Raw genomic sequence first — 26,592 nt, 5'->3', positions numbered from 1 at the left:
CCCTCGCAGCATCCCACTAAAGTGGCTGCCAAAAGGCACGCCACCAAATCTTCTGCCACCCCTAACCCCTATGCCCAGTTCTGGTTCCCCCATACAGAGCCCAGTTTGCTGCCCAGAGAGGGGGTGAGCCTGCTGCTGCCATTGGTTCTCCCTTTGCAAGGCCACTGTGGGTGGCTCCATCCCTCTTCCCACCATACCCAGCACATGAGTGGTGGCACGCTGTCCCTGGGAAAACGGGAATTCCTGTGCACTGTGAGATGCAGCAAGCCCTGCCGCTGTGGCTGGTTAATCCTGGCCTCTTCTGGCTAATCTGCACTTTATTAGTTGCTGATATGAACAGGAGGAGTCCAACACGCCCATGATGGCTTCTTTCCCTTCAGGAGCACTGTGCTACTCTCTCTTTTCACCCCTCCCCATCCCACCTGCTTTGCATTACGTCCCAATCCGATTTCCCCAAGTCTCTGGTGTCTGATTTAATTTGCCTGACGCTGCTCCTGGAATCAGCCCTCCCCCAACCCCTCCCGTCCACAGCCTTCCCATGGGGAGATCAGTCCCGGGAGAGGCTGAGGAGCAGAGCGGGAGCAAGGGACTCACTGTGCAGACGTGCTGGACCGAGTGGACACCACGCAGTGACAAGGGGCTTCTGCCTGGCGGGGAGCTGTATATCAGCAGGGGAAGGAGGCCGTGAGGGTCCCATCCAGAGGGGACCACAACCCACCGGTAAGGATGCTGCCTTCTTGGGATGCCTGAGGTCACCTTGGTGAGCCTGAGTTTCTTGGTGTGGTTTTGTAGGGAGTCTTTGTACAAGGGCTGATTCCAGAGGATGTGGGAGGGAAGATGATGGCGGGGAAGGGATTTGGGTTAGCACTGAGATGTCTTGATAATGATGAAGGGTTTTGCACCGGGACGGGGTTGCTTGTTCTCCCCTTGGCAGGTGAATCTGACCAGTTTCCGGACTGGAACAGGGGGGTTACACTTCCTCTGAGGGACCTGGTACTCACTATGGTACGCAGTCCTGCACTCGTGATGCACCACTGTGCGCACCTCTTTGCAGCTGACTGCTTTTATGGATGGAGAAGGAGCCCTCAGAAAGTAAGGAGCAGAGCAGGGTAATTTTACCCTGGCCTTTGATCTCCATCGCAGGGGAGAGGGATCATCTCTGTATCCGGCTCTGCAAGGAGCCCAGGGTCACCAGGGCGAGCATGCGAAGCCCAGCTAGGGATTACACAGAGCCCCAGGGCTGCTGCCTATTAATGTTCAGTCCTCCCTCCTGCACCTTTCCCTTTCCTACCCACAGCCCTCCTGAAGAGGGACCACTCCCTCCCCAGGGAGGGGATAGCTGACTGGAGCATAGGAAATAAGGGGGTTCACCTCCCCTTTCTTCCCAGCCATCACTTGTGCCGTTATCCCCACAAGAGTGATGCAGGTGGCTCAGTAGGACAGCCCCTGGGGGTCCCAGCCATAGCATGGTGCAAGGGATGCAGCAAAAGGTGAATGATTCTGGATCTCTATCATTCTCACAGCATAGTAGAGGCGTTTGGTCTGCTACAAACACACTCAAGGGCTCAGGATGGGTCTGGCTGCCCGCAGAGAGGAGCGCTACAGCATGTGCCTCCAGCACGCATGTCAGGGGAGGCAGGAGGGGAAAGGACTGTCGTGTCAGAGAGCACAAGAATGAAACCTGGTTTCTAAAGCCAAGAACTGTGAACTGGATGAGCACAGCCAAGGCAGAGCTCAGAAGAGGGCTCTGGACCAGTGCTGGTGCAAAGATCCTCCTGGCAGTAGCTCTTTGCAATGCGGATGGTGATGGATTGATTTTCCAAGAGTACCTAAGGACTTGGTTTCCTCTCCTGCTTAGCATCCACATGCAAGAGCCCTGACTTTGAGAAAGCATCAAGTATGCACCATTTGGAAGCCTTTCCTGTTAAAACCAGCCTGGGCAGCTACCATGAGAGACCATGAGCTGAGCTGTGGATCCACAACAAACGTGCAACCCTATGGTCCCACTGGTCATGGCAGGAACACGCCTTGGCTTGACTCCAAGCTCCATTCCTCTTTCCTCTGTTCTTCCCCCATTTGGTTCCCCCATTTCCTGTCCTAAATGTACATGACCACGAGGAGCTGCTCTTTTGCATCCCCGCCATGGTGCTCCTGGGAGGCAGCTGAGGACCAGGTAACTCACTCTTCACCACCTGCAGTGGGATGTGATGGCTGGAGGCGACAGGCAAAGCTGGAGCTATTATTATCGCTCATCTGTGGCTCCTTGTCCTTGTGAGGCTGAGAACAATTCCCAGCTTCATTTAGAGTGTTCTCCCAGAGGGATTTAAAGGGTCGGACAGAGTCCTGAACCTGAACTGCACCTTCTCTATATTTAGCCCTTTTTATCCCCTTAGGGCTGATGGAGGGAAAATAGAGGAAGGGGAAGGAGTGGACCACGATGGTAGGGCTGTTCTTCACAGCGTGACTGGAAGTTCAGGTTTGCCACTTGGTGTGTTGGTAGGCAGTGACCAGAGCTGGATGCAGCCTCTGCAGCTTGACTGCACACTGAAACTGAGGGGCAAACCCCACAAGATAAGGAGGATGCTTCCTTCCAGAAGGCCTTCTGAAAGCTGAAAGGCCTTCCCCAGCATGTCCCCAGTCTGTCACTTAGCTGAGAGGTGGTGTGGGGTGCCCAGCCCCTTCCCAAAGGGTAAGTGCATGGAGGTGAGCTTCTATGCCCAGCATCACCCAACCAGGTGCAGCTATGCATCTTTGCTGTTCCCTCATCACTGTTCTGCCTAAAGGATAGAGAAAAACAACAGTGAAAAGGGCACAGCTCATGTGCAAGGTGCAAGCCTTTCTCTGCAAATAAAGCCTCCCCCTGGGATAGGATCATGCTTTCCAGGAGCTAAGGGAAACCTGCATCCCCCTGTATTTCCCAAAGTCAAAACCACGCTGCAGGAGTCATTGACCAAGCAGAAACTCACTCTGCCTGGAGGAATAAAGCAAAGCCATGGAGGCATTAGGGGAAGGGATTCTGGAGGGGAGCTCAGAGAGCTCTATGAAGCAGCAAGCAAAGATGAGACCTGGGAGATACCTGCATGAGCTTGCCCTCAGCAAGAGTGCAGCCTGGCATGGCAGGACCCAAAACCCCGTTGGCTGGAAGGAATGAGGCCTTCACACAGCAGGCCAGAGGGGGATGGAGGTGGTGTGACCCACATGGATTAGGAGGTTGGCCTTGGGGCAAAGCACTGGTTCTAATGGTGAACAACATGTAGAGCATTTCTGAACACTCACACCTACCCCGGGGAAAGACTGAAGCAATTGAAGACCCAATTCAGCTACAAGAGTGGGAGATGCTGGAATCACTGGGGAAGTTTTAAGTGCACACAAAGGAGAGGAGAGAGCTGCTGCGTGTACCTGGATCTTGGATATGGATTGCAGTTCTGGTTCGCTGCTCTCTGCAAAAACACATCATCTACACTCTGTAAACAACCTAAAAGGGCTTAGAGAACAAAAGGAGGTAATGGAATGCAGTGACTTACATGGGAGGAATGACTAAGTGTGCTCTGCAGTCTGGAAAAGAGATGGATGAAGACAGATATGACAAAGATCTGTAAAATACCAAGTGATGCTGGGGTGAATAGAGACTAGTTACTTGGTGATTCTTCCAACTCAAAAGCTAGGGACCACCAAGTGGAACTAGTGCCTTTGTGGAGTAACAGAACCAAGCTTCTACCTGAGGGGACAGAGGATGCTAAACTTGATATAGGCACAAAAACTGAATAGAAGAAAATTCCATCAAGGATTTTCAACTAATGCTGCCTCTAGCTTTGAACATCAATGAAGAGCTGGGGCTAGGAAAGTAGGAGAAATACCACTATCTAATTATGTAGGTCCTTACAGATCTTTTTCCCTTGATGGTCAAAGATCACCCCCCAGGTGGACACTGCCTGGTGATGCTTTTGCCTAGGACAAATGATCTGAGACAGCCACGGGGCTCCTCCTCCTGGATCTGAGTGGGACAGCTTGGCCACGGACAGGAAGAAGAAGCCAATGAGGCAATCCCAGAACTTGGCAGGGCTTGGGATGGAAAGATTGAAACCAAAGAGGTGAGGGGACAAGAGTGGCCAGAACCCCCGTCAGAAGCTCTAGAGGTCTTCAGCTTCTCAGTGTATGTGTAAGCAGGATACCAGACCAAACAGACCTTTGGTCAGGCCAAGTATGATCTTGCTAAAGGCTTTGATCAGCTACAGCACGTTACCAAGCACTCAGGCAAGAAATGGTTGCGCAGCTTTTATTAGGGGTGCCTACGTTTGCATAACTGAGCAGTCACATCAGTGCCTTTTCCATTTCAGACCTCTCTCCCTGGATTTCTCTTCCCAGAACCAAGGTTGCCCCACGAGGAAGAGCCACCCCTAGGTCAGAAAGATGGGGGAAATGGAACAGATGAAGCAGGAGGCTGAGCAGCTGAAGAAGCAGATTGCGGTAATGTTGGCAACAGTCATGAAACTGTTAAGAGGGCATCTACCCCCTGTCCATGTTGTTCTCCTCAGCCACAATGTGGGGTTGTGCTTTCTCCATCTATATACTTGAGCCCATGACGTTCTGCACAGACCTTTAAGTGCTGGTAGAGATCATCACAGTATGGTCGGGGGAAGAAAGGGAAAGAAAAGGATTGAAGGGACACTACAATAATGAGAAAGAAGTAGCTACCAGAATTGTGTCTGCACAGGGCCAGAGTGTAGTGTGTCCCCATGGCCTCTGTTCTGCCAGCTGGGAGGACCCATTGAAAGGGTGTCCCTTGGGGCACTGGATGCTGAGCAGCTTTTGGCTCACCCTTCTGATGTTTGACTGGTGCCAAGGTGCTCTGGTCACAGACCAGGATCTCCCTGTGCTGGCCACAGTCAAAACACAGCAAAGCCGCAGTTCCTTCTTGTAGATTCCCCATGCTGTGCCCTCACATTCCACGTTGCCGTCATCACACATCTTCTTTCCTGACCCTCTGCTCTTGTCTCTCCTCCAGGATGCCCGGAAAGCCTGTGCAGACACAACGCTTGCTCAGGTAAGGACAGAGCTGCCTGGGCACGTGAGGGTGTTGGGGTGTCAGCCAGCACCGCTCCAAGGGGGACTGTCTGCAGTTGGGAATGGAGTTGGGAGGCAGTGATGGGGGAAGAATACAGCTCCTGAAAGTCCCAGGTGAATTCTTCCTCTGCCCCTGTTTCCTCAGATCGTGTCCGGTGTGGAGGTTGTTGGCCGCATCCAGATGCGGACCCGAAGAACCCTGCGTGGGCACCTGGCCAAGATCTACGCCATGCACTGGTCCACAGACTCCAAGTGAGAGACATGCTGGGTGCAGGGCAGCACATGGGTGTGAAGGGCAGGAAGGCTCTAATGGGAAGAGACCTGTTAACTTGATCTTGTTCCTCTCTTAACAGACTTCTGGTCAGTGCCTCACAAGATGGGAAACTGATCGTGTGGGACACGTACACAACTAACAAGGTAGGAGTCGGATGGCTGCAGCAAACCAGGATGCTGACGTGGGTCCCCTTGGAGCTAATGTTCTTCTCCTGCTCTCTCTGCTGCCAGAAGCCTGATGTGGTTTCTTGTCCTCCCAGGTTCATGCCATCCCTTTGCGTTCTTCGTGGGTCATGACCTGTGCCTATGCCCCCTCGGGCAATTTTGTGGCCTGTGGAGGCCTCGACAACATGTGCTCCATCTACAGCCTCAAGACTCGTGAAGGCAATGTCAAAGTGAGCAGGGAGCTCTCAGCCCATACAGGTGGGTGTGCTCCCTGCCTGCAGCCTGCGTGCCCTCTGCTTCCAAACCTCACTCCTGTAGCCCTGTCCTATTTCTTATATTTGCTTGTTCCCACCTCCCTCCCAGGTTACCTCTCCTGCTGCCGATTTCTGGATGACAACAACATCGTGACCAGCTCTGGAGATACCACATGGTGAGCGTTACCTTCTGCATCTGCATCCCAGTGGTGTGATCTCTGGTGCCTAGAGGCCAGTGCAGTGCTTTAGCTCTATAGCAGTCCACTAAGGACTAATTCTAGTAGGAGACACATGGAGGCCACAAAAAGCACCTTGGGAAGCCATATTCGTTCTTCCTCCAGAACACGTGCTTCTTATCCCAGTGGACAACAAGCCAAAATGCAGGTCTCTTGATGAAGCAGTAAGCATCATCTTGTCAGCTCTCACAAAGCACAGTGTCATGACAGAAAACAAGATCAATTTATGTGGAAGAACCTCTTGACTGAGGATGAGACAGGATGTAGCATTTCCATCAGAGATCAAGTTGCCTGACTGCAACATGGGATCCCAGCAAACATGGCCCATGCATCCTATGAGTGTGGATACAGCAGACCTTTGTCACCTGGTTGCCTGTGGGGTCTTCTTAACTTTCTCTCAGTATCTCCTTCAACTGTTGCAGTTATGGGTATAGGGTCAAACCTCACACAACCCTAGCCTTAGTCTAGCTCTGCTTTGGCAAAGGTATGACTAGTAACAGCTGTGAAGACATCTCCTGTTGAATACAGCTGACTCCAGGGATAGCCTCATTTTCCCATGCTTAGCCAGACTCATGGCTGCCCTCCTTTTGTCTGTGAGTGCGCAGCTCTTTAGCCCATTTGTAGCTCTGTTCTGCCTGGGATGGCCCTGAGAACCTCTCTCTTCTCCCACAGCGCGCTCTGGGACATTGAGACAGGGCAGCAGAAGACGGTGTTCCTGGGTCACACCGGCGACTGTATGAGCTTGGCCGTCTCCCCAGACTTCAAACTCTTCATCTCTGGGGCTTGTGATGCCACAGCCAAACTGTGGGACGTGCGAGAGGGCACCTGCCGCCAGACCTTCTCAGGGCACGAGTCCGACATCAACGCTATCTGCGTACGTATGCTGGCTGCACAGTGCTGGGGAGGCAAGGAAAATGCACCAGCTCTGAAACAGGGTCTTGGGACAAGGTGAAAGAAGCTGTCGTAGCCATATAGGGAACAAGGGTCTCAGGAGACCTTCCTTGGCCCCATGATCCAGACTGAAGCAGGAAGAGCCTGAGTACACTTAATTTTGGAGGCTGGCTCTTCCTGGGGAGGTCTTCTGAAGATTAACTCTTCAAAGGAAGCAGCACAGGGCAACTACCCCCTCAGAGGGAAGGATTCAAACCAGAGCCCTAGAGGTAGCAGGACAAGGAGCATTAGTTTAACCCCATGTGGCTAACCAAATGAGTCTGCCAGCTTCCTGCAACGTCTGTTGCTCGAACCACGCTTCACTGGCTTCGGTTAGTACAGCTCTTCTCACCTCTCCCATGGGTGCCCTGCCATCCACACAGTTTCCTGCCATACCTGCCACTGAGGAGCCTTTCTTTGCTCCTTGTAGCAAGGACACAGGAGTGTCTATGAGAAGGTTGGGGTATGAGGACCAAAGGAAGGCTCTCGTATCTCTAAATCATGTCAGACCCCATCTGGCAAATCATGGGTGGACGCTTGTCAACCCCCAAAATAACAGCTGGAGTTGAGACACTGGTGTCCCTCCTCAAGATTATAGTGTCTTGCAGCAGCTCTAGCCCCTAGGTTGTTTTCTGAAGGTGGCATGGCTTTACTAGATCTTAGGATAAGATCTCCCCGTTCAGCAGACCGAGCTTTTACGATCCAGTGTTTTGTCCCACTGGGTTTTCCTACTTCCGTGGCTCCGTGGTGGCTAACAGGGAGGTGAAGAGGTGAGGAAATCTGTAAGGCACAGCCTAAATGAAACCTGGTGTGTGTCCTCCTCAGTTCTTCCCTAACGGGGAAGCCATCTGCACCGGCTCCGATGATGCCACCTGCCGCCTCTTTGACCTGCGGGCAGACCAGGAGCTCATCGTGTACTCCCATGAGAGCATCATCTGCGGGATCACATCCGTCGCCTTCTCCCGCAGCGGGCGCCTCTTGCTTGCTGGTTATGATGACTTCAACTGCAACATCTGGGACTCCCTGAAAGCAGAGCGTGTGGGTGAGTGGCTCCTGGGGGTGCTCCTTTCATTCCCTGCAAGGTTCTCTGTGCCTGCCAAGGCAAGGGAGAGGCCTTAATCTTTCCTAAAAGGGCACATCCTACACTGACTGAAACCCCACAAAGCTTCCTCGCACTTAAGGAGCACACCATAACTAATACAGCTTTCTTGTGTAGAGCTCTTTAATGCTAAGGAAGTCATGCGTGTCAACAATGTTGTTTCAAGGGGGAAAAGAGCATTAAGGTTCCTATTAGCTACAACTGCTCACAAGCACCAGTAGAATTTCCTACTTTTTCTCACCTCTGCCTTTTGCCAGTTCCAGCTACTCACAGTGCCACTTGATGGCAGGGTACCAGGCTGAGTATGCACCCGAGCTTCCATCCAACACCTTTGGGACGTTCATACATAGAATATACCCAAGTGCAATGTTCTTTCAGATGTGGCCCCTAGCCTCTGAATACTTAATACAGCCTATGCAGGAATAGCATAGCTATTTCTCAGACTTATCAAGGATGCCACATCCTTTGTTAGTCCTACCATTGCTCCAGGGTGAAAGCAGTTGTATTAGGATTCTGCTAGTCAGACCTTCCCAAGAATACTGCTTTTGGGCCAGTCCTATGGGTGGGTGGTGATTGCATGCCATGCACAAATGTTCTTCTGCATGTTTGTTCTTATTAGCCACATACTGATCATAACATGTTGTGTAACTATACACAGGGGTGTAGGTACAGTTTACAATGCATGTCCTCAGTATAGTCAACACTTTCATCGATCCCAGGTCCCATTTCTTTTCCTGACCTCTCTTTTTTCCCCCCATAGGAATCCTTTCTGGCCACGACAACAGAGTGAGCTGCTTGGGGGTGACAGCAGATGGCATGGCCGTTGCCACCGGCTCCTGGGACAGCTTCCTCAAGATTTGGAACTGAAGCCAGAAGCAGAGAGGGAAAGAGCAGCGGAAGCATGGTCCACAACCAGAGCCCATGCAAACAGCATTGTCAGCTGAGCACAACAGAAATGCCTCCTTATCACTCCCGCTTGTCTCTAGACACAGGTCGCTTGTAGGGGTCTCCCCGAGTGAAAGGAAAAGGAGAGTTTGGGGAGGGGAAGCTGGAGAGCAGGAACACACACTGGCCCTTCTCTTCACCTCTAAACAGGCCCAGCAGCTTCCAGCCTTGTGCAGGCTTGAACACCTGCAAAACACTGTTCATTGTATCTCAGGACTTTACATTCCAGTTCAGACACCCTGCGTCTTCCTTCAAACACCTCTACCTGCATCGACACCCATCCTTCAGAGGGCCCCTCATCCAGCACCTCTGTCCCAGACTTAACTCTACCTGTGCTTCTCTGTGCAGCTGTGCAGACAGCCTCAGAGACAGACTGGGTTTGAGAATTCTATCATACAACCTCAAACAAAAAGCTAGTGCAAATTGGGCTCATTTTCCACTGGGGAAGACTTAGCTCAAATCTTATCTATGCATAAATGAGGGAGAGATAGCCCTCAGGCCTGCTGGAATACCAGGAATCATTATATTTATTCTTATTTATTGTCTGCTTCTTGCTGTTCCTTCTCTTTTTGCCTCACCCCTGCATTGTGTGGTGACCCTGTCAAATCAGTAGCCATCAGTCCATTTTCAAGTCTGTTACAGACCTCCATAGCCCAGGCAAATAAAGAAAGCTCACATAAGCACAGCAGGCTGTGTTCTTTCCATCACTGCAATGAGCTACTGCAATCACTCTCTTCCTATGAATACTGTCTCCTGACCCCATCCAGATAGCATCTCACCCCCAGGCCTTGCTCTTCCTCAAAGTGCCCAGGGGTGGGTATTCCCCACCTATGTTTTCAGTTGAGAACATTGCACTGGGCAACCAAGGAACTCCTACTGTCCTATGACATAGGTAGAGTCAGCAAAGATTTAATACAAATTTATTTAATACAGATAAGAACAGTGCAGCAAGTCAATACAGCTGATATACAACAGAAGAGCTGAAGGTGGTACTGTACACAAGACGTGCAAAGCTTGGAGGGTTTCTCCCTCCAAGAGTGCTCTTTCCCAAACAGGGATAGGTGAGAAGAGTGACCACAAGCCTGAAGTTTCAGTCTATTGTAGGATTTCTCACCCCAGAAGACTCTCAAAACATAGAAGCAAATTACAGCAAGATCCTGGCAGAGGAAATGCCTAGTTCTCCACCAAACGGCACTGTTGGTTTTCTTTGTTCAAGTCACTCCAACCACAGTTCCCAGATTTAAGGCTCCTGCTCAGATCCACCATCACTTCCTTCTTTTCCCCAAGGCTCTCTCCCAACATGTGCCTCTTACCCTAGAGAAATAAAACACAGTGCAAACCAGAAGTTAATTGAAGGTTAGTTAGTTCTCAGTGGAAGATATAGCCCATTTTAAGGCCATTCAGCTTTGGCTCTCTTGTGGCAGTGTTTAAGTGATAGATTTCTTTTTACAGCCTAAAGAGAAAGGATACACTGATATGGACAATATCATGGCAAGGCCAGATACAGATATTGAACAAGGCTAGCGGGCATCTAGGGACAAGACTGACTCACATAAAGTCACTAGGCTCTACAGGTCTAGGAGGCCACAGCTCCAAACTGGGGCCCTACTAAGTACAGAAAATGAAGGATTTGAGATTTTTCCCATTCTCCCACAGTAGGGCCCATTAAGCTTTACCTGTCGAGGGGCAGGAGCACTGGGGGAATTATCATCTTGTAGGATGCTGAGGGGAGAGCGGCCAGTTCCACCAGATGTTGCTAGGATTTTGTTGTTGGTCTTGTATCTTACAGGCTTGCTCCCTGGTGACAGAAGGAAACACAACAGTCTGTCATGACAATGCTGTATTTTAAATGCTTCACAACCTTTCTGATCTATCTTGCCTGCCTGTGCAGAAACTATTACCCAAGGACTTCCATGTAAAGGGATCGCGCAAAGGCTGATGTTAGAAGGGAGCTCTGGAAGACATGGTCCAAACCCCCTGCTTCAGCAGGGCCACCTAGGACCAGTTGCTCAGGACCATGTCCAAATGGCTTGTGACTCTCTTCAATAGAGACTCCAAAATATCTCTGGGCAACCTGCTCCACAGCTCAGTCATCTCAAAGTGAACAAGATACTTCCTGATGCTCAAATGGAGTCTTCTATATTCCACTTGTCTCTGGTTGCATGACTGAAGAGCCCAGTTCTCCCTTCCTTATACCCTCCCTTCGGGTATTTATACCACCCTTGCTCCCCAGCTCTTCCCAAGGAGAAACTACAAGGTCCCACTGAACAAACCTCCACAATTTCAAACCTATTTCACAGACAAGAGCTGACATTTGCCTCTTGATTCTGACTAGACTGCAAACATATCTTTGCAGCTACTGACAGAAACCAGTTGGATAAAAGAACTGGTTCCCAAGAGACTGCCAGCTGCAGAGACCCGAGCCCAGACTACCTAAAGCAGTGGGAGACAGCCAAGCTGGGGAGAAGGAATAAGGCCTCTAAGCAAGCCAGCCTGGAGAAGGGCACCAGGGGTGCTGAGAGCCCCGACCATGCAGCTCCCCGGGGACACGCAGCCGTACCTCTGTTCCCCCACATCGAGTACTTACCGGAGAAGAAGCCGGGCCCGGCGGTGCGGGCTGGCCGAGCCAGGACCGCACTGGGAGACGGCGGCCTCTCCGCTGCTTCCCCCGATGGGGCGGCCACTTCCGGAGGACTCCGCCGGGCCGGCTCCTCGGCGGGGTAGGCCTCTGCCGGCGGCGCCGGCTCCCTGGGCTCGGCCTCAGTCCCGAAAGCCTCGCTGAGCTGTTTCACCAGGCGGTCCACGCTGTCTGCCGGGGAAAGAGCGACAGGATGAGGCGCTGGGCCAGGCAACCCTCCCGCCCTCCCACTGCGGCTTCACTCACCGCTGGACACGGCTCTCATGGGCGTGCGGAAGATACCGGGTGTAGGCGAACGCGGATCGCGGTCCTGGCTGGTGCTCGCCGCCAGCTCTGCGAGGCCGGGCTGAGGGCTGCTCACAGGGGAGCTCACCACCTGCAGAGAGGGCAGCGGTCGGGTTGAGGGCCGCCGGGGGAGGAGGGAGCGGCCCGCGGAAGGGCGCCTACCTCGATGGGGGTGCGCAGGATGCCGGCGCTGGGAGAGCGCGGGTCGCTGACGTGCGCCAAGTGCTGGCTGCGGGCGGGGGTGCTGCCGGAGACCCCCATAGCGGCGACCGCCGCACAGCGCTCTTACCAGGCCCCAACCGCCGCCCGGGTTCAAATCTCCCGCGCTTCCGGCAGGCGCCGCCCCATTGGCCCTCTCGCGGAGGAGGGGCCCGCCCCGCCCCCGGGCCCGCCCTCTGCCGCGCACCACCCCCGAGGGACTCCAGTTGGAGCCGCAGCCCCCTCCCGCCTCGTCCCGCCCCGCCCGCTGTCAATCGCCGGGGAGCTCCTCGGTCCCGCCCCGCTCTGCGTCGCCATTGGTGGAGGAGGTCGGCACCGCCTCCCGTGACGGCCGAAAGATGGCTGCGATTGGGCGAGCCGTGCGGGCTGGGCCGTGGGCCCGGCCCTCAGCCTCGCTGCCGGCGCGCCCGTGCTGCGCGGGATTGGCCAGAGCCCGCCTGACTACGCTGTGCTGTGATTGGCTAGGGTGGGGTTGCGGGCGGTGCCGCAGGGAGCCGCTGTCATGGCGGAGCTGAGCGAGGCGCTGCTCTCGGTGTTGCCGTCCATCCGGGTGCCCAAGGCTGGCGACCGCGTCCACAAGGACGAGTGCGCCTTCTCCTTTGACACGCCGGTAAGCGCGGCCCGCGGCCGGACCGCCCTCCCGCCCGGGCTGCCCCCCGCTCCGGCCCGCTCCCAGCGCACCCGTCCGTTGGGGTGCCGCCCGCGCGGGGCGCAATGGGACTTGTGGTTCCCCGGCGGCTTGAGCGGCCGGAGGCCGGGCGGAGCGCGGGGCCTTTGGGGACTACAGCGCCCGGCGTGCCCTGCGACGTGCCCCTCCCTGCCGCGGCGCGCTGGGGGCTGTAGTTCTGTGGCCGGAGCGGGCGTGGGCAGGTCGCTCTCCCCCTTCTGCCCGGCCCGGAGACCCCAGGGAGTTGGTGTCCTCCGGCCCTCGCTCTGCTGAGGGGGCTCCCCGAGACTCGTAGTCCGGCGGGGGGCGGGAGTCGGGTCGCTCATCAGGCCCAGCTCTGGTCGTTGTGGGGCGGACCGGGGGTCCCGCCCTGTCCGGGTCTGAGCTGCCCCCCCTGAACCCCCACCCTCACAGCGTGGCGTGGCCCGGCAGGCGGGGGGCGAGTCGATGCTGTGTCATTAAGATGGCAGTGGTCCCTTCTCCCGGCGTCTCCACCCCGCTGGCATCCCTGCTCCTCCCTCCCTATCCCCGCCTGGCCTAGGCGGACCTGGGGAGGCCCCGGCGGCGGGGGGCGAGGTCTTCCCCTTGACCTCCTTCGCAGGCGCCTATCCAGGCTGTGCCCCAGCCCACCAGATGAGGTGCGGCTGGAAGATACGGGTCCTTCCTTCGAGGAAACAGCACACAGCAGCTTGGCTCTCTTTGCCCCCCTGAGCCCCACGGTGATGCCGGTCCATGTGCTCCCTGCTCCGAGTCTATTCCAGCTGCTTCATGTTGGGAAGCAGGCTGAGAACTGTGTGGTTTCCCCCTTTTCCAGTTTCTGCATTTGGGTCCCTTGGTTTTTCAGTTTAAAAAGGATATATCTCTGCTGATTGAGTGTTGTGTTCTCCATTCTGTTTCAGCAGCAAAAATAAACTGGTCTGTTAACCTGCCTCACTGTAGTTTGGCAACTTTTCCTATGGCACTGGGAGTTGTGCTTTCAGAGTGCCATAGTTTTGCTGGTAGTGGTTGTACCATGCTCTGACCTTCTGAGCTGAGGCTGGGGCTTGCCACCTTATTTCTGACTAGTTGCTAAGTGGCTGGTATGTAGGGATGAGCTGTAGCCATGATTTAATTAACAGCGTTCCTAGAGGTAACTACCTATCTGAGCAGCTGGAATGGCATTCCTTACCATCTCCTTCCTTCCAGGAGTCAGATGGTGGCTTGTATATCTGCATGAACACATTCCTGGGCTTTGGGAAGCAGTATGTGGAAAAGCACTTTCAAAAAACAGGCCAGCGGGTCTACCTGCACCTCAAAAGGACACGTAAACCGGTAAACAATAAAAACCTATGCAGTCAGACTTGATGGGCTATGTCTCTGTGTTCAATCAAATGGAGGTTTTTCTCTTCAGATGTAACTGATATTTTTCTTGGTGGACTGAGGTACACCAGGAGTTCTTCAGCTCTTATGCTGAATTGTTGTATGGATTGCCCATGCTATTTCTGCATGGCTTCTTTCTGTTTTCAGAGTAGCTTAATTTTAAGCCTTTAGGCTTGCCACGGTTTGCCTGTCCCCCTAACTCTTATTTCCCTATTTCTTCTAATGTAATAGAAGGAAGAAGATGCCAACTCCAGTGCTGGGGACCCCCCAAGGAAGAAACCAACTCGCTTAGCTATTGGTAAGGAAGCACCTGTGTACTGTATCATCCTTGTTTTGAACCAGTCCTCTGGAGCTGCCTGGCTTTGTGGCACATCTCTTTTGCCTTTCCTTTTCTGGGCTAGTTGAAGCCACTGTCCCTGAGTGAGTTCAAACTTCACATTCTCTAGTGTGTCTTAGGTGGGCAGTTTCTGCAAAGCAGTTGTGGAGGTGGAACTTTTGTTCTGGACTCAAGGTTGCATTGTGTTTTCTGTAGATAAATGTTTTGCATCCTCTCCTAACTCCATATGCCTGACACAGCTTGGTGTGGGTAGATCCCGTGTGAGGCTGTTGCTTAATATGAATGTGTCCAGTGTGGGGTTGAAGTAAGTTTGAGAAAACATGGAAGTCTGAGAAAAGTAAGGTTGAAGTTTCAGATTGAAAAACTACTTCTTCGACTTCTCAGCTATTGAACTAGTGTTATTTGTATAGATGGGGAAGAAATTACTGGTAAATGGCATATTAACATTTATAGCTTGATAAGCCTTTGAAATACAAAGCTGATACTGAAGGATTAGAGTATTAACAAGCTGGTTTTTGGCAGAACAGGGCAGGTGCTCTGTTGCTGTCTTGCACTGACTGAAAAGGCTGTCATGGCCATCAGTGAAGATGCTGCTTATCTGTAGCAGTCTCGGCTAGTAATTTCTGAGCCATTATGGACATCCATAACATAGAGGATAGGAACGTCTTTAGCAGTAACAGGTTCTTGGCTTGCTGGGAGCTGACCACTAGAGGGAAATCCAGAACCTGGGCTGTGCATGTCTTGCTTTTTGCTCACTTTTTCCCTGACTGCCATTGTGAAGCAGACGCCCAGTGACTCCACTGCTTCCACAGCGCAAACACCAATATTAACACTGTGATGTGCTCCCTGTTTTAATACTGAGATGAATGAAGTCCCAAAGGTCACTTCTAGCAAAACTGATACCAGAATCTATGTTTCTTCAGCTAGCCAGTGCTTTTATGTATATGATTATGCTGCTTTGGGAGAGATGAGGCCCTGTCTGCATTATGAGTTATTTCTGCATCCTCTGTTCTACAAAGGTTTTGAGACAAGAGTTGTCATGGGGTCAGCAAATACCTGCCTGTGATAACAGCTAGTGGTGTGAATGGAGTGGGAGGGAATAAAAGAAAGTATTAGCCCTGGGAGACAGTGATCTTAAAACCAGGAGAGGCTTTTTTTTTCCTTTTCTTTAGCTAACCTGTGGTGGTCTGGTTTGCTAATTCTGACATGGGAGATCTTTTGAAAATACTGGAAAGATTTAGGATAAAAATGTCATTGGCTGTGTCAGGGTCCAGTTGGAGAAAACCCCAGTGCCGGACCCTGTTTCAGTTTGTGATCCTAAGAGTGAAATTGAGACAAAAACAAGATCAAGTACTGTAATCAGTCAGTCTGTTTATTACAAATTACAAAAAGACAATTATAAAAAAGAGGAATTATTGTAATAAAGGGGATAGTGATAGGAAAAATTGGAAAAAAGATAGAAAATGAAGCAAGGATTTGGGGTGCAGAGAGAGAGTCACCACCGTGGATCCAGCGGTGTCCCAGCAATCTGTTGTCATCGGTGGTGGGTGTCCTTCAGGGTTTGCAGTCAGTATTGGAGCAGAGTATCCCCCAAGAGTCCATTGGAGGTGGATGTCCTTGTGGAGGCATCCTTCTGGAGTCCCCTTGAAGGTACTCCTTTTGGAGGTGTCTTATTCCCCTTTTATAATGAGTTGGGGGGAGTATCTATGTTCTTTGTGTCACGTATTCCTGTTCCTGGTGGACCAGTTTCTGTAATGCTGAGTGTTCTGGTTCCAGGTGAACTCCTGGTTCTCCTTGCTTGGGTTGAGGACTCTGAACTGTCCTTCCTGGAAGAGGCAAGAAGCAGAGCCAGACTCCTTAAAGATACCGGTAGACTAGACCTTTGCGCTGGCTTAGAATATGATCTCTTCATGCGCATCTTCATTCATCATCTTGGATATACTGTGAAAGATGAGCAGCAGTGCTTTATTGTGGCTCTTTTCTGGCCAGTGTCTCTCTAGAGCAAGTCTTTTTTCTGGTTGTAGTCAGGGTCTGGAGATTCTCTCTAAACATCTGTAAAAAGAGCAGAGAAAAGCAAACCTATTGTTCCCAGGCTTATATTTGCTTCTGCAAAGTCCATATCACCAGCAGAAACTTTGGGATCCAGAAGTGGATTGTTGATCTAGAGCTTCGCCTTATTTCATACCTGGGCAAAGAAGCTTTGCTGTTTTGTTTTACCTGTTACCACAATGTTTTCTCTTTCACGCAGGTGTAGAAGGTGGATTTGACATCACAGAGGAAAAGTTTGAATATGATGAAGATGTAAAAATAGTCATTTTCCCGGAGCATTTGGATATTCCTCGTGATGGGCTGGAGGGACTACCAGACATGGTCAGAGACAGGGTATGGTTGGATCGAGGACTGTGATTTCTTTCTGGTAAGGGGGAAACGCACCATTACAGAGAAGGAACTGCTATCCTGTAAAAGGGATCCTATAGAACTGCTGTGAAGTCTTGCCTTGTAATAAGCAGGATTGTCCTGCACTTACACAGTGCTTTGTGCTGCGGAGTCCTCACATGTGACTGAGGCTCCAAATGCTGCCCCAGCCCAACTGACTTGCTGATCTGAGACTAAACATGGAGTGTTGCAGCACTGGAAGCTTCTTTCCTTGTGCCCTTCATTTCTTTTCCTGCTGTACTAATTCCAGATTGCCAGTGCAGTTGAGGCCATCCTGACAGCAGATTCAGCCTCCCGGAAGCAGGAGGTGCAGGCATGGGATGGGGAGGTCCGACGAGTTTCCAAACACGCTTTTTCCCTGCACCAACTTCAGAATGACGTCCGCATCCCACCGTGGTGAGCATAGTACTGAAACTACCTGTGTTCTCTGTATCCCATCTCCATCACCTTCTTCTCCTGTCCTGGATTGCAGCAGCAGATGAGACTTCTTTTGTGAGTCTCTCTGTGTGCCTTGTCATAGTAAATTCAGGGGAGATGGCAAACTGAGGTATTTCAGGATGCTCAGTATAAAAGAGCAATGAGATTGCTTATACTGTGGTCAGTGGGTAGTGAGATAGAACTCAATCTCTTTCACCCTAATCTCTTTTCCTCTGTCCTTTGCAATAGTGGCTGGAAGTGTAGCAAATGTGACATGAGAGAGAACCTGTGGCTGAACATGACTGATGGAGCCATCCTCTGTGGTCGGCGCTATTTTGATGGCAGCGGTGGCAACAACCATGCGGTGGAGCACTACCGGGAAACTGGCTACCCACTGGCTGTGAAACTGGGAACAATTACTCCTGATGGGGCTGGTGAGAAGGGGGATCCTCTGAGGGCTCTAGATTCCAGGCACCACTGGGGTCTCTGAGGAGGATTTCCAGGTATCAGGCTGGTGTTGCCCTTGTTATGAACCGGAACATGCAGTATCATCATACCATGAACTTGCCCACTCTCAATTGCTTCTTATGGCAGGCAGAGAGCCAGCTGATAAAATCTTGCCTTCCTCCTCCCCCGTGTTGGAACTTCAGAGGGTTTATAATGGTTATCCAGGTTGCCATCGTATTTTCTGTGGTGGGATGTTTAGCAAAGAATTGTGTGTCCAAAGCCTGAGCAGAGAGTATATGCACGGTAACCCACTTTGCTCACTCCAGGCATACTCTGTACCTTGATCAAGGACAAAAGTTGTTTGTCTTGTCCCATGTTTTGGAGGAATCTCAATATTCTGTCTTTATGCTGCTCTCCTGTGGAAGGAGAGAAACCCCAACTGCTCAGTTTGTCAAAGCTCACAGTTCTGAGCGCTCTGTTCCTTCATCCACAGTGAATTTTAGATGACAGGCCATTATAAGTCTCTCCTTTTCCTCCGTGTTCCTGCATAGACGTCTACTCCTACGACGAGGATGACATGGTGCTGGATCCCAACCTGGCAGAACACCTTGCTCACTTTGGGATTGACATGCTCAAGATGCAGAAGGTGAGTGGGAGAGGGGTAGTTCTTAGATCCAGAGGGAAAGGAAAGCAGCTCTGAGGTATCTTAGTTGGATCCCAGCTTTCTGTGGCTGTGCAGAACCATTCCTGGTAAATAAACCCTGGGTTGGTTTTTTTTCAGGCAGAGTTCTCTCATCTGCCTCTATTTTCCCACTGTTTTTTTTTGTCTTTCCAGGCTTATTTCCTCCAGGTTTTGTGTCAGTACTGTGGGCAGGGATGTTCCTGGGCATTCAGCTTTGTTCAGTGTGTGATTTCCATGCCCCTTTTAGAGAAAGTGGTTCAGATTTCTCATATATTTCTTATTCCTCTTTTCTGTATCAGCTATTCAGATATTTAAAAGTAATTTTTGTATCTTCCTGCTCTTCTGATTTAATAAACCAGAATGGATTTGACTCTGTGATGTTCTCCAGCATCGCGTTTTTCACACCTCTGATATCCCCTTGAGGCTTCTTTGAGGGTTTTTCCTGTTCTTTCCCTCCACAGACAGACAAGACAATGACAGAACTGGAAATAGACATGAACCAGCGCATTGGGGAGTGGGAGCTCATCCAGGAGTCTGGTGTGCAGCTCAAGCCCCTCTATGGGCCTGGGTACACTGGTATCCGTAACTTGGGCAACAGTTGCTACCTCAATTCTGTGGTGCAGGTGCTGTTCAGTATCCCAGACTTCCAGAGAAAGTAAGTGAGCTTCATCTTTCCTTTCCATTAGCCTGGGATAAGGACAAAGGTCTCCTAGAGCTGGGAGCTTCTGCTACATTAGTCACGCTCAGAACTGCGCCTTTACTAGAGGAACCCACATGTCCCTTACACTGCTCTGGTTTGCTTTGCAGGTATGTGGACAAGCTGGAGAAGATATTCCAAAGTGCACCTTCGGACCCCACACAGGACTTCAGCACACAAGTGTACGTAGAGTTTTGGTGAGAGAAGGAAGGCTGAGGCTGCCTGGGTGCGTCCCGTCCCCTCTGCGCTGCTCCAGTGTGCTTTGCTGCAGGTTCCTCCCCTGAGCCTCACCTCTCTGTTTCCATGGCTGTCACCAGAGACACTGATCCTCAGTGATCAATAAGGGTCTAAGCCAAGAAGGTTCAGCTGAATGCCCTAGATGAAGAGGGCAGAGGGCACCTCAGTGCTCTTGAGAGGCTCTTCTCTGTATTATGTGGGGAGCGCAGTACCATCTGTTACCACGGGGGGATTTCTGGTAGGCTTGTTCTGTCTGTGTAACAGTAGAAAGGTGCTTGCTGTCTGCAACAGGAGGAGTTGGCCGAGAGCAAAGAAATACATCGATTTAGGCAACTTTATTCCTAGTGAATAATTTATATATGCTTCAAGAGGCTTCCTGCAGGAGATATTGCACAAGCAATAGCAGGAGAATATGGAAAAAGGAATACAAGATTTGGGAGGGTATTGCATTTTAAATACATGAATGCTGTGCTACATCTGCTCTTAAACAGCAAAGCAGTATATGGAGGCGTGGAGTGGAGCAGTGGAAGGTGGAATTGGTGGGAGTTCAGCACTAAGGGATGGTTCTAAATTTGGACAGCCTGGAGTAAGGTGTTCACTAGGGAGGGGATTAAGTTGAGACAGCCAGGATTATTTCCTGGGCAAAGGGAGGTAGGGTTTGGTTCCAGGCAAATGGCAGCAGTGATGGGGGAGGACTGAAGGGGAATAGTAGGAGAGTCTGAGCATAAGAGGAACTCGCTGCCATCCGTTAAATGCTTCATGCAGTCATTCTTAATCTTTCCTCTGGGAAGATGTGTTCAGTTTGCTCACAGCAATGCTATTTCTGGCTCAGACAAGTTCCCTCTTCCCTGTTGTCTCCTGCACAGTCAGTCAGATACACTGCTACTTTACCAGTGTCAGGCTGCAGCCTAGTTAGGCTGTTGTGCAGCTGCTGTGTTTGAGAGTGGTGCCCACAAGTCCTATTAGCTTTCAGATCAGTGGTGTCTCATGGGACCAGAGAGCAGGCCAAGATAAGATCATATTGATGGTGCAGTAGAGAAAGCTCATCTCTGCAAGACTGACAGTCCATGGCACTGTTAAAGCTGATGGGTTGATGTGGCTTCTAAAGTATGTGGGATTGAAGAAACCATTTTGATGCTAACAGTGACTTCATCGTTCCAGAGCCAAACTAGGCCATGGACTGCTTTCTGGGGAGTATTCAAAGCCAGCTCCTGCAGATGGGGAACAGCAGCCTGATCAGAAGGTGAGGCTTGGGTATGGCATCCTTGCAATGTGTGTATCGCATGAGATGCTGTGTGTGTCAAATGGGTAAGGAGGGAGAACCTTTTCTGAAGACATGTCCTGGGGCTCGTTCCAGGGCTCTGTCACCTGAAGAAAAGCAGGGCTAAGAGCAGAGTGCTACATGTGAGGACACATGCTTGGCAAATGGTGACCCCCTCTCTCTTCCCCTTTTTCTTTGCAGGGTGTGCAGAACGGCATTGCTCCACGCATGTTTAAGTCCCTCATTGGAAAGGGGCACCCAGAATTTTCCACTAACCGACAGCAGGACGCCCAGGAATTCTTTCTGCACTTCATCAACATGGTGGAGGTAATAGCTGAGTCTGTCAAATCATGGAAAAGCCCAGCTTTGTTTTCTCCCCACAACGGGGATTGCGGAGGCCATAGGAGTAGAGGGAGGGAGAGAACATAGGGAAATGGGCCAGCTAGCACCTGTGGGAGCAGAGAAGGATTGATGCTTGGCCATGTTTCCAGGGCTGACTCCTTAGAGGAATCTTTCTGGGGAGTGGCACAGCTGGAAATGTGAGTTTTCTTTAGGAGCTGGAGTGGCATGGGTTCCTGGGGTAGACGAGTTGGCTCTAGTTTACTCTTTGCTCTCTTTTCCAGTATACTGGGTACAGAACTTAATACTCTTTAGCCATGTCCTCTGTGGGACCACTGCTACTGTAGATACTTATTTCTGCCAGTTTGATGTTACATCTGCCCCTCTAATCTGCTTCAGAGGAACTGCCGCAGCTCGGAGAACCCGAACGAGGTCTTCCGTTTTCTGGTGGAGGAGAAGCTGAAGTGCCTGGCCACAGAAAAGGTGAAATATACCCAGCGTGTGGACTACATCATGCAGCTGCCTGTGCCTATGGATGCTGCCCTCAACAAAGGTCAGTAGTGGGCCAAGGCCAGAACAGTAGCAAACACTATGGATATTGTACGCTTCTGACGGCACTCTTTAAATGAGAAACAGACTTCTTTGCCACTTCTGAAGCTAGATCTGCTTTTGTGGGATCAGGCTGATTTCAGAGGTGGTGTGATACTGATGTCCTGCTAGAGCCTTTCCTTTCAACACCACAAGCTGGGCTGTGATTCAACAGCGAAACAGGACTGCAGTAACACAACAGTGCTCTGGAAGACATTGTCTACTCTGTGCTCTGTTCTTGGTGGCATATGTCTGCAGGCCTATTCTGCCTCTGGGTGTAGCTTATACCTGTTGCTTTGTACGTGCCTATAGGTGGTTCTTGACTCCTCTGCTTTATTCTCTAGATGAACTACTGGAATATGAGGAGAAGAAGAGGCAGGCAGAGGAAGAGAAGCAGCCACTGCCTGAGCTGGTGCGAGCTAAGGTGCCTTTCAGCTCCTGCTTAGAGGCCTATGGAGCTCCAGAGCAGGTGGATGATTTCTGGAGCACAGCCTTGCAGGCCAAGTCTGTGGCTCTCAAGTGAGTGTGTGTGTGTGTGAGTTACCAGCGATGCTGTGATGAACGGGCAGTAGCTGCATCTTGGGAGACTTATTTTAGGTGCTTGGGGAAGAAGTGTTACCAGAGCTTTGTAGTGTTCCACACCCTGAACATTGAAGCAAAGGGGAGAATGAGATAGTCGCTGCTGGAGTGATTGCCCTTAAGGGATTACAGCGTGCAGAACAGCAGTGCTAGTGAAGTCTTCACCATCAGACTGTAGTTGCTGTAAGGCTACCAGAAAACCAGCAGCTTATATTTTTGCTTCGAAATTTAGCTTTAAAATCAGTGCTGACAGGATGGCAACACTGCCCTTGAAGGGTCTCTAAAAGTTCTTTAAAGGAAGTTTTAAGCTGTTAAAGTCTGAGCAAAATGCTGTAAGAGATGCATTAGTTACTTTAAAGAATGCTGACTTAAATGCTAATAGCAAGGTTAAGAACCAGCTTTAATTTGTCTCACTGCTGCAGCACATGTGACAGTGCAAAGGTATAGCAAGAGGGTTACACATGTCAGCAGCTTCCTGCTGGGATGCTACTGACTGTTCCTCTGCCATGAAAGAGCAGTCCTCAAAGAACTGGAGTTGTCTTTCTAACACTCTATTCTTAAGCAATAGCTCCTATAAGCAAACAGTAACACGGTCACATTGGGAAGTAACATTTTGGTTTGCTTTTAAGTAGTGGGTTGGGTTCAAATGCTCAGTAAGAATTAGCATTGAGTATATATCACTGCTTACATTAATCTTATGTCCTGTTACAACTATCCCCCAATAAAATGTCTCTCTTAGTACTGTTTGTCCATACACAAACACTCTTCTCCGTTTCATATATTTGAGACACCCTCTCTCTCAAAGTGTCTGACTAGATAATGTCCTATCAGATTCAGTTAGCTGCTTCTGCTTCATATCCGAAGTGTTCTTGTGCTTGAAAGTTTGTCCATTCCTGCAGCTGTTGGTCTAATAAAAGATCTTTTTTCTTCTGCATTAAGGGTTAGACTTTTAATTAAATACTAAAATCTGAGGATGTAAAATACAGGGTTAGAAGGTAGAGAGCTTTTTCTGCATCCCCAAGATTTTGTATGTGTTGCATTTCTCCTCCTCATCTTGTCAGAGCATCCACTTTAGAAATAGTTCTGTGTTTGAGGAACTTTTAGTTCAGCATAGGAGAGCTGCAAAGATAACGCATACCTCTCCACCCTACTCACTGATTTCTTGAATCAGCTAGGTGCCACCAGTTGTTGCTGACAGCCTGTTTAACTGGGTTATTTGTCTCTTCCAGAACAACACGGTTCGCCTCTTTCCCGGATTATCTGGTCATCCAGATCAAGAAATTCACTTTCGGTCTGGACTGGGTGCCCAAAAAACTCGGTAAGAAGGAAAACCACATAGGTATGGGGAATTATATATGGGTATTGTGGTCATTGCTGCAAAGAGGAAAGTAACTACCCCAAAAGGAGCTGCAGACTGTGACATTTGGTATCCCAGGGACTTACCCTTTTAGATCTCCAAACCAAATCCTTTCTTTCTGCCCTTACGGGGAGGCTGAGCAAGACCGTATCTTGCAGATGTCTCCATTGAAATGCCAGAGGAGCTGGACATCTCTGCACTGCAGGGAACTGGACTGCAAGATGGAGAAGAAGAAATGCCAGACATCGCACCCCCACTGGTGACACCAGATGAGCCCAAAGGTAGCCTGGGGTTCTATGGCAACGAGGACGACGACTCCTTCTGCTCCCCTCACTTCTCCTCTCCGACATGTTAGTGATTCTCCTCCTCTCTTCCTGATGCCTGACTCATTTCCTTGCTCTCCTAGCCTTGTCTCCCATGCTAGCAGTTTTCCCACTTGCTCAAACTTTCCCTGTCCCTCCGTCAGCAAACGCCGGCTGCCTCCCTTGCATGCCTGTGATGCAAGGGAGTTTGTTGATTCCTGTTCTGGGCAAGATGGGGAGGTGGCATGTCCAGTGCACTTAGAAGAGGCAGAGCTGGGCTTTATGCAGCATTTAACCGGTAGAGGTATCTTGTTTTCACAAACCATACTGGGAGGTAGGGGTTGGAGGCTAGGAAAGAGCCAGTTCATGAGTTGAATCCTTTTGTTCCTTGGGGTGCCTGTGGGAGAGACTGCACTGCTGAAGCAGAAAGGTAGTAAAGGGTGAGAAGAGCAGAGATTGAACTTGGTGTGGAACAAAGCCAGAAGATGGTGGCTTGGAGGTGTGTGTGACACTGCACAAAACTGAGCAGGCAGGGTTGGGTGGGAGTGGGTGGCTGTCATCTCTGTCTTCCCACAGCACCTATGTTGGATGAGTCAGTGATTATCCAGCTGGTGGAGATGGGCTTTCCCATGGATGCCTGCCGCAAAGCCGTGTATTACACTGGGAACACTGGGGTTGAGGCTGCCATGAACTGGGTCATGTCACACATGGATGATCCAGGTACGAGGCCGTATGGCCATGGGGAGGCTTACTGCATCTGGGCCATTGTGCTTCCTGTCCCACTACCACAGTGGAAAACTGGAGTAGTTTGGACTCAGACTGCATCCCATCTAACAGCTCCTGGCTGTGTTCTGTTTACTGCTGCAGACTTTGCTAACCCATTAGTCCTCCCTGGATCCAGTGGACCAGGGTCAACTATTGCCTGCCCAGACCCTCCTTCAGAAGACAGTGTGGCCACCATTGTCTCCATGGGCTTCTCCCGAGACCAGGCTATGAAAGCACTTAGAGCCACGGTGAGAAGCCTGAGTGATACCAGAGTGAAGGAATATTCTCAGGAACAGGGATTCCCAAATTCACCGTCTTGTCTTTATTCCAGAACAACAGTCTGGAGCGTGCTGTGGATTGGATCTTCAGTCACATTGATGACCTTGATGCAGAAGCTGCTATGGACATCTCAGAAGGGCGCTCAGCAGCCGAGTCCATCTCTGAAGTACCTGTGGGTCCTAAAGTGCGCGATGGGCCTGGAAGTAAGTTCCAAACAGGAGGAATGTAGATTTTGGGGGCAAACTCAACAGAGCTTTATGCTCCCTAATCCATGCAGGACCACAGGTTTTAGCAGCAGTAGCTGTCCCAGAAACTAATCTGGTTGTGAAGGTGGAAGCAGGGAGGAAAAGGAGAGGGATGACAAAGTAGGGTCTAGACCCTTCAGGCTAGTGTCTACCTGGAAGTCAGTAAGAGAGAGGCAGAGGAAGTGCCATCAAGTGAAGGATGCGAAGAGCTGGGATGCTTTTTCCCAGTTGTCCTGGGAGGCTTTTCTGCTCTGCAGGCTCCCATTGACAAACCAGGCTCCAGTCTGGTTTGCAGAATCATTGTCAAAGCTGCTCAGCTGTGGGTGCCACAGGAGCTGCCCTTACCCATCTGCAACCCGTGGGCCAAATACACAGCTGAAAGAGAGAAAGGCCAAATGGAAGTTACCATCTCCTATTTCCCTGCACGTCTGGCCTTAAGACCATGCACAGTCACGCTTGATGGAGACCCAGTTCTAAATTACTACCCAGCAGAGCTTCCTCCAAGGATTCTTCTCTAGAGGGCCTTGCACATGGTGTTCTGGGGCCAGATGCCTTTCCCTGACCATCCTCTCTTCCCTCCTTCTCCTTTCCAGAGTATCAGCTGTTTGCCTTCATCAGCCACATGGGCACATCAACTATGTGTGGACACTACGTTTGTCACATCAAGAAAGACGGCAGGTAGGAGGGGTTTTCACAGCTTTAAATCACTGACCTCCTCTGTTTCTTTCAGGGGTCTTGCGGGGGGATAAGGGATGAGAGCAGGCAAGGGCCACCAGTCCTGTCTCAGCCACAGAATACCATCCCTGAGCCTCCCCTTCTGCCATTGCAGGTGGGTGATCTACAACGACCAGAAAGTCTGTGCTTCTGAGAAGCCCCCCAAGGACCTGGGCTACATCTACTTCTATCAGCGGATTTCCAGCTAGAACATCCCTTGCTGTGTGTGTGTGTGGGGGGAAGGGGTGGGGGCATTGAGGATGAGAGCAGGGTCCTTCTCTCCCCTACTCTTGTTTTCTCATTCATCCCTTTGCAGCCTCTTTATGGAGACACACAGGGAGGAGATGAGTTCCCTAACAGACTGGGGGCTGTAGCCCCCATGGACATGAATGAAGGGGGCCCCGGGGGGGGGGGGTGTGGGGGGGGGAATATCTGTTTCTATAAGAAATCTCCTCCCTGTCCCCACCCCCGTGACGCACAGCCCTAGCTTTGCTGCTTGATGGGATGATGCTATCTCCTTGCTGTCTGGAAGGGGAAGAGTGGGGCTTGTGTGTATGTGTGGCTTGTGTATGGGGGGTTTCCTCCTGCCTGCCCTGCCCTACTGGGGCGAGGGCGCGGGGTAGGCAGCAAGGTGGCCTCCGAGCAGCGCCCTCCCCCCCCCCAACCCCCCCGTTGTGTGTCCTTTACATGCCAAAATACACGAGGGACAAAATAAAGGTCGGAATCCCCGCTGTGTCTGCCTGCCGTCCCCAGCGCCGGGACCGGGAGCAGGGCGC

At 51.1% G+C, this 26,592-nt stretch overlaps 3 protein-coding genes across 5 annotated transcripts; 2 read left to right on the top strand and 1 right to left on the bottom strand.

Moving 5' to 3' along the window:
* Window positions 1-3,780: 3,780 nt before the first annotated feature.
* Window positions 3,781-9,689, top strand: GNB3 (G protein subunit beta 3). 2 transcript variants are annotated; one of them, XM_061365512.1, is made up of 9 exons: window positions 3,781-4,467; window positions 5,006-5,044; window positions 5,210-5,316; window positions 5,418-5,481; window positions 5,598-5,760; window positions 5,866-5,932; window positions 6,665-6,866; window positions 7,748-7,964; window positions 8,782-9,689. In XM_061365512.1, the coding sequence occupies exons 1-9, from the start codon at window positions 4,411-4,413 to the stop codon at window positions 8,886-8,888; spliced, it is 1,023 nt and encodes a 340-aa protein (XP_061221496.1). In that variant the 5' UTR covers window positions 3,781-4,410; the 3' UTR covers window positions 8,889-9,689. The 2 variants fall into 2 exon arrangements, with proteins under 2 accessions (XP_061221496.1, XP_061221495.1); XM_061365511.1 differs by having other exon boundaries at window positions 5,598-5,932.
* Window positions 9,690-9,869: 180 nt separating this feature from the next.
* On the bottom strand, window positions 9,870-12,220 carry CDCA3 (cell division cycle associated 3). The gene is made up of 5 exons (XM_061365513.1): window positions 12,052-12,220; window positions 11,851-11,980; window positions 11,554-11,775; window positions 10,643-10,764; window positions 9,870-10,280 (listed from the first exon to the last, which is right to left on the bottom strand). Exons 1-5 carry the CDS (start codon window positions 12,148-12,150, stop codon window positions 10,140-10,142), a joined length of 714 nt encoding a protein of 237 aa, XP_061221497.1. The 5' UTR covers window positions 12,151-12,220; the 3' UTR covers window positions 9,870-10,139.
* A 342-nt stretch (window positions 12,221-12,562) lies between these two features.
* On the top strand, window positions 12,563-26,553 carry USP5 (ubiquitin specific peptidase 5). 2 transcript variants are annotated; one of them, XM_061365508.1, is made up of 20 exons: window positions 12,563-12,718; window positions 13,961-14,086; window positions 14,366-14,432; window positions 16,720-16,853; window positions 17,158-17,303; window positions 17,574-17,758; window positions 18,323-18,417; window positions 18,915-19,108; window positions 19,261-19,332; window positions 20,549-20,630; window positions 20,850-20,975; window positions 21,387-21,540; window positions 21,920-22,094; window positions 23,384-23,472; window positions 23,670-23,792; window positions 24,390-24,533; window positions 24,681-24,826; window positions 24,910-25,060; window positions 25,696-25,780; window positions 25,932-26,553. In XM_061365508.1, exons 1-20 carry the CDS (start codon window positions 12,611-12,613, stop codon window positions 26,023-26,025), a joined length of 2,496 nt encoding a protein of 831 aa, XP_061221492.1. In that variant the 5' UTR covers window positions 12,563-12,610; the 3' UTR covers window positions 26,026-26,553. The 2 variants fall into 2 exon arrangements, with proteins under 2 accessions (XP_061221492.1, XP_061221491.1); XM_061365507.1 differs by having other exon boundaries at window positions 23,670-23,861.
* Window positions 26,554-26,592: the final 39 nt, after the last annotated feature.

This window comes from Neopsephotus bourkii, unplaced genomic scaffold, assembly GCF_033783945.1.
Source record: "Neopsephotus bourkii isolate Nb327-2 ecotype Australia unplaced genomic scaffold, CSIRO-AGI_Nbou_v1 NB_1287, whole genome shotgun sequence".
Classification (NCBI taxonomy): Eukaryota; Metazoa; Chordata; class Aves; order Psittaciformes; family Psittacidae; genus Neopsephotus; species Neopsephotus bourkii.
This window is presented reverse-complemented; position numbering and strand designations above follow the sequence as displayed.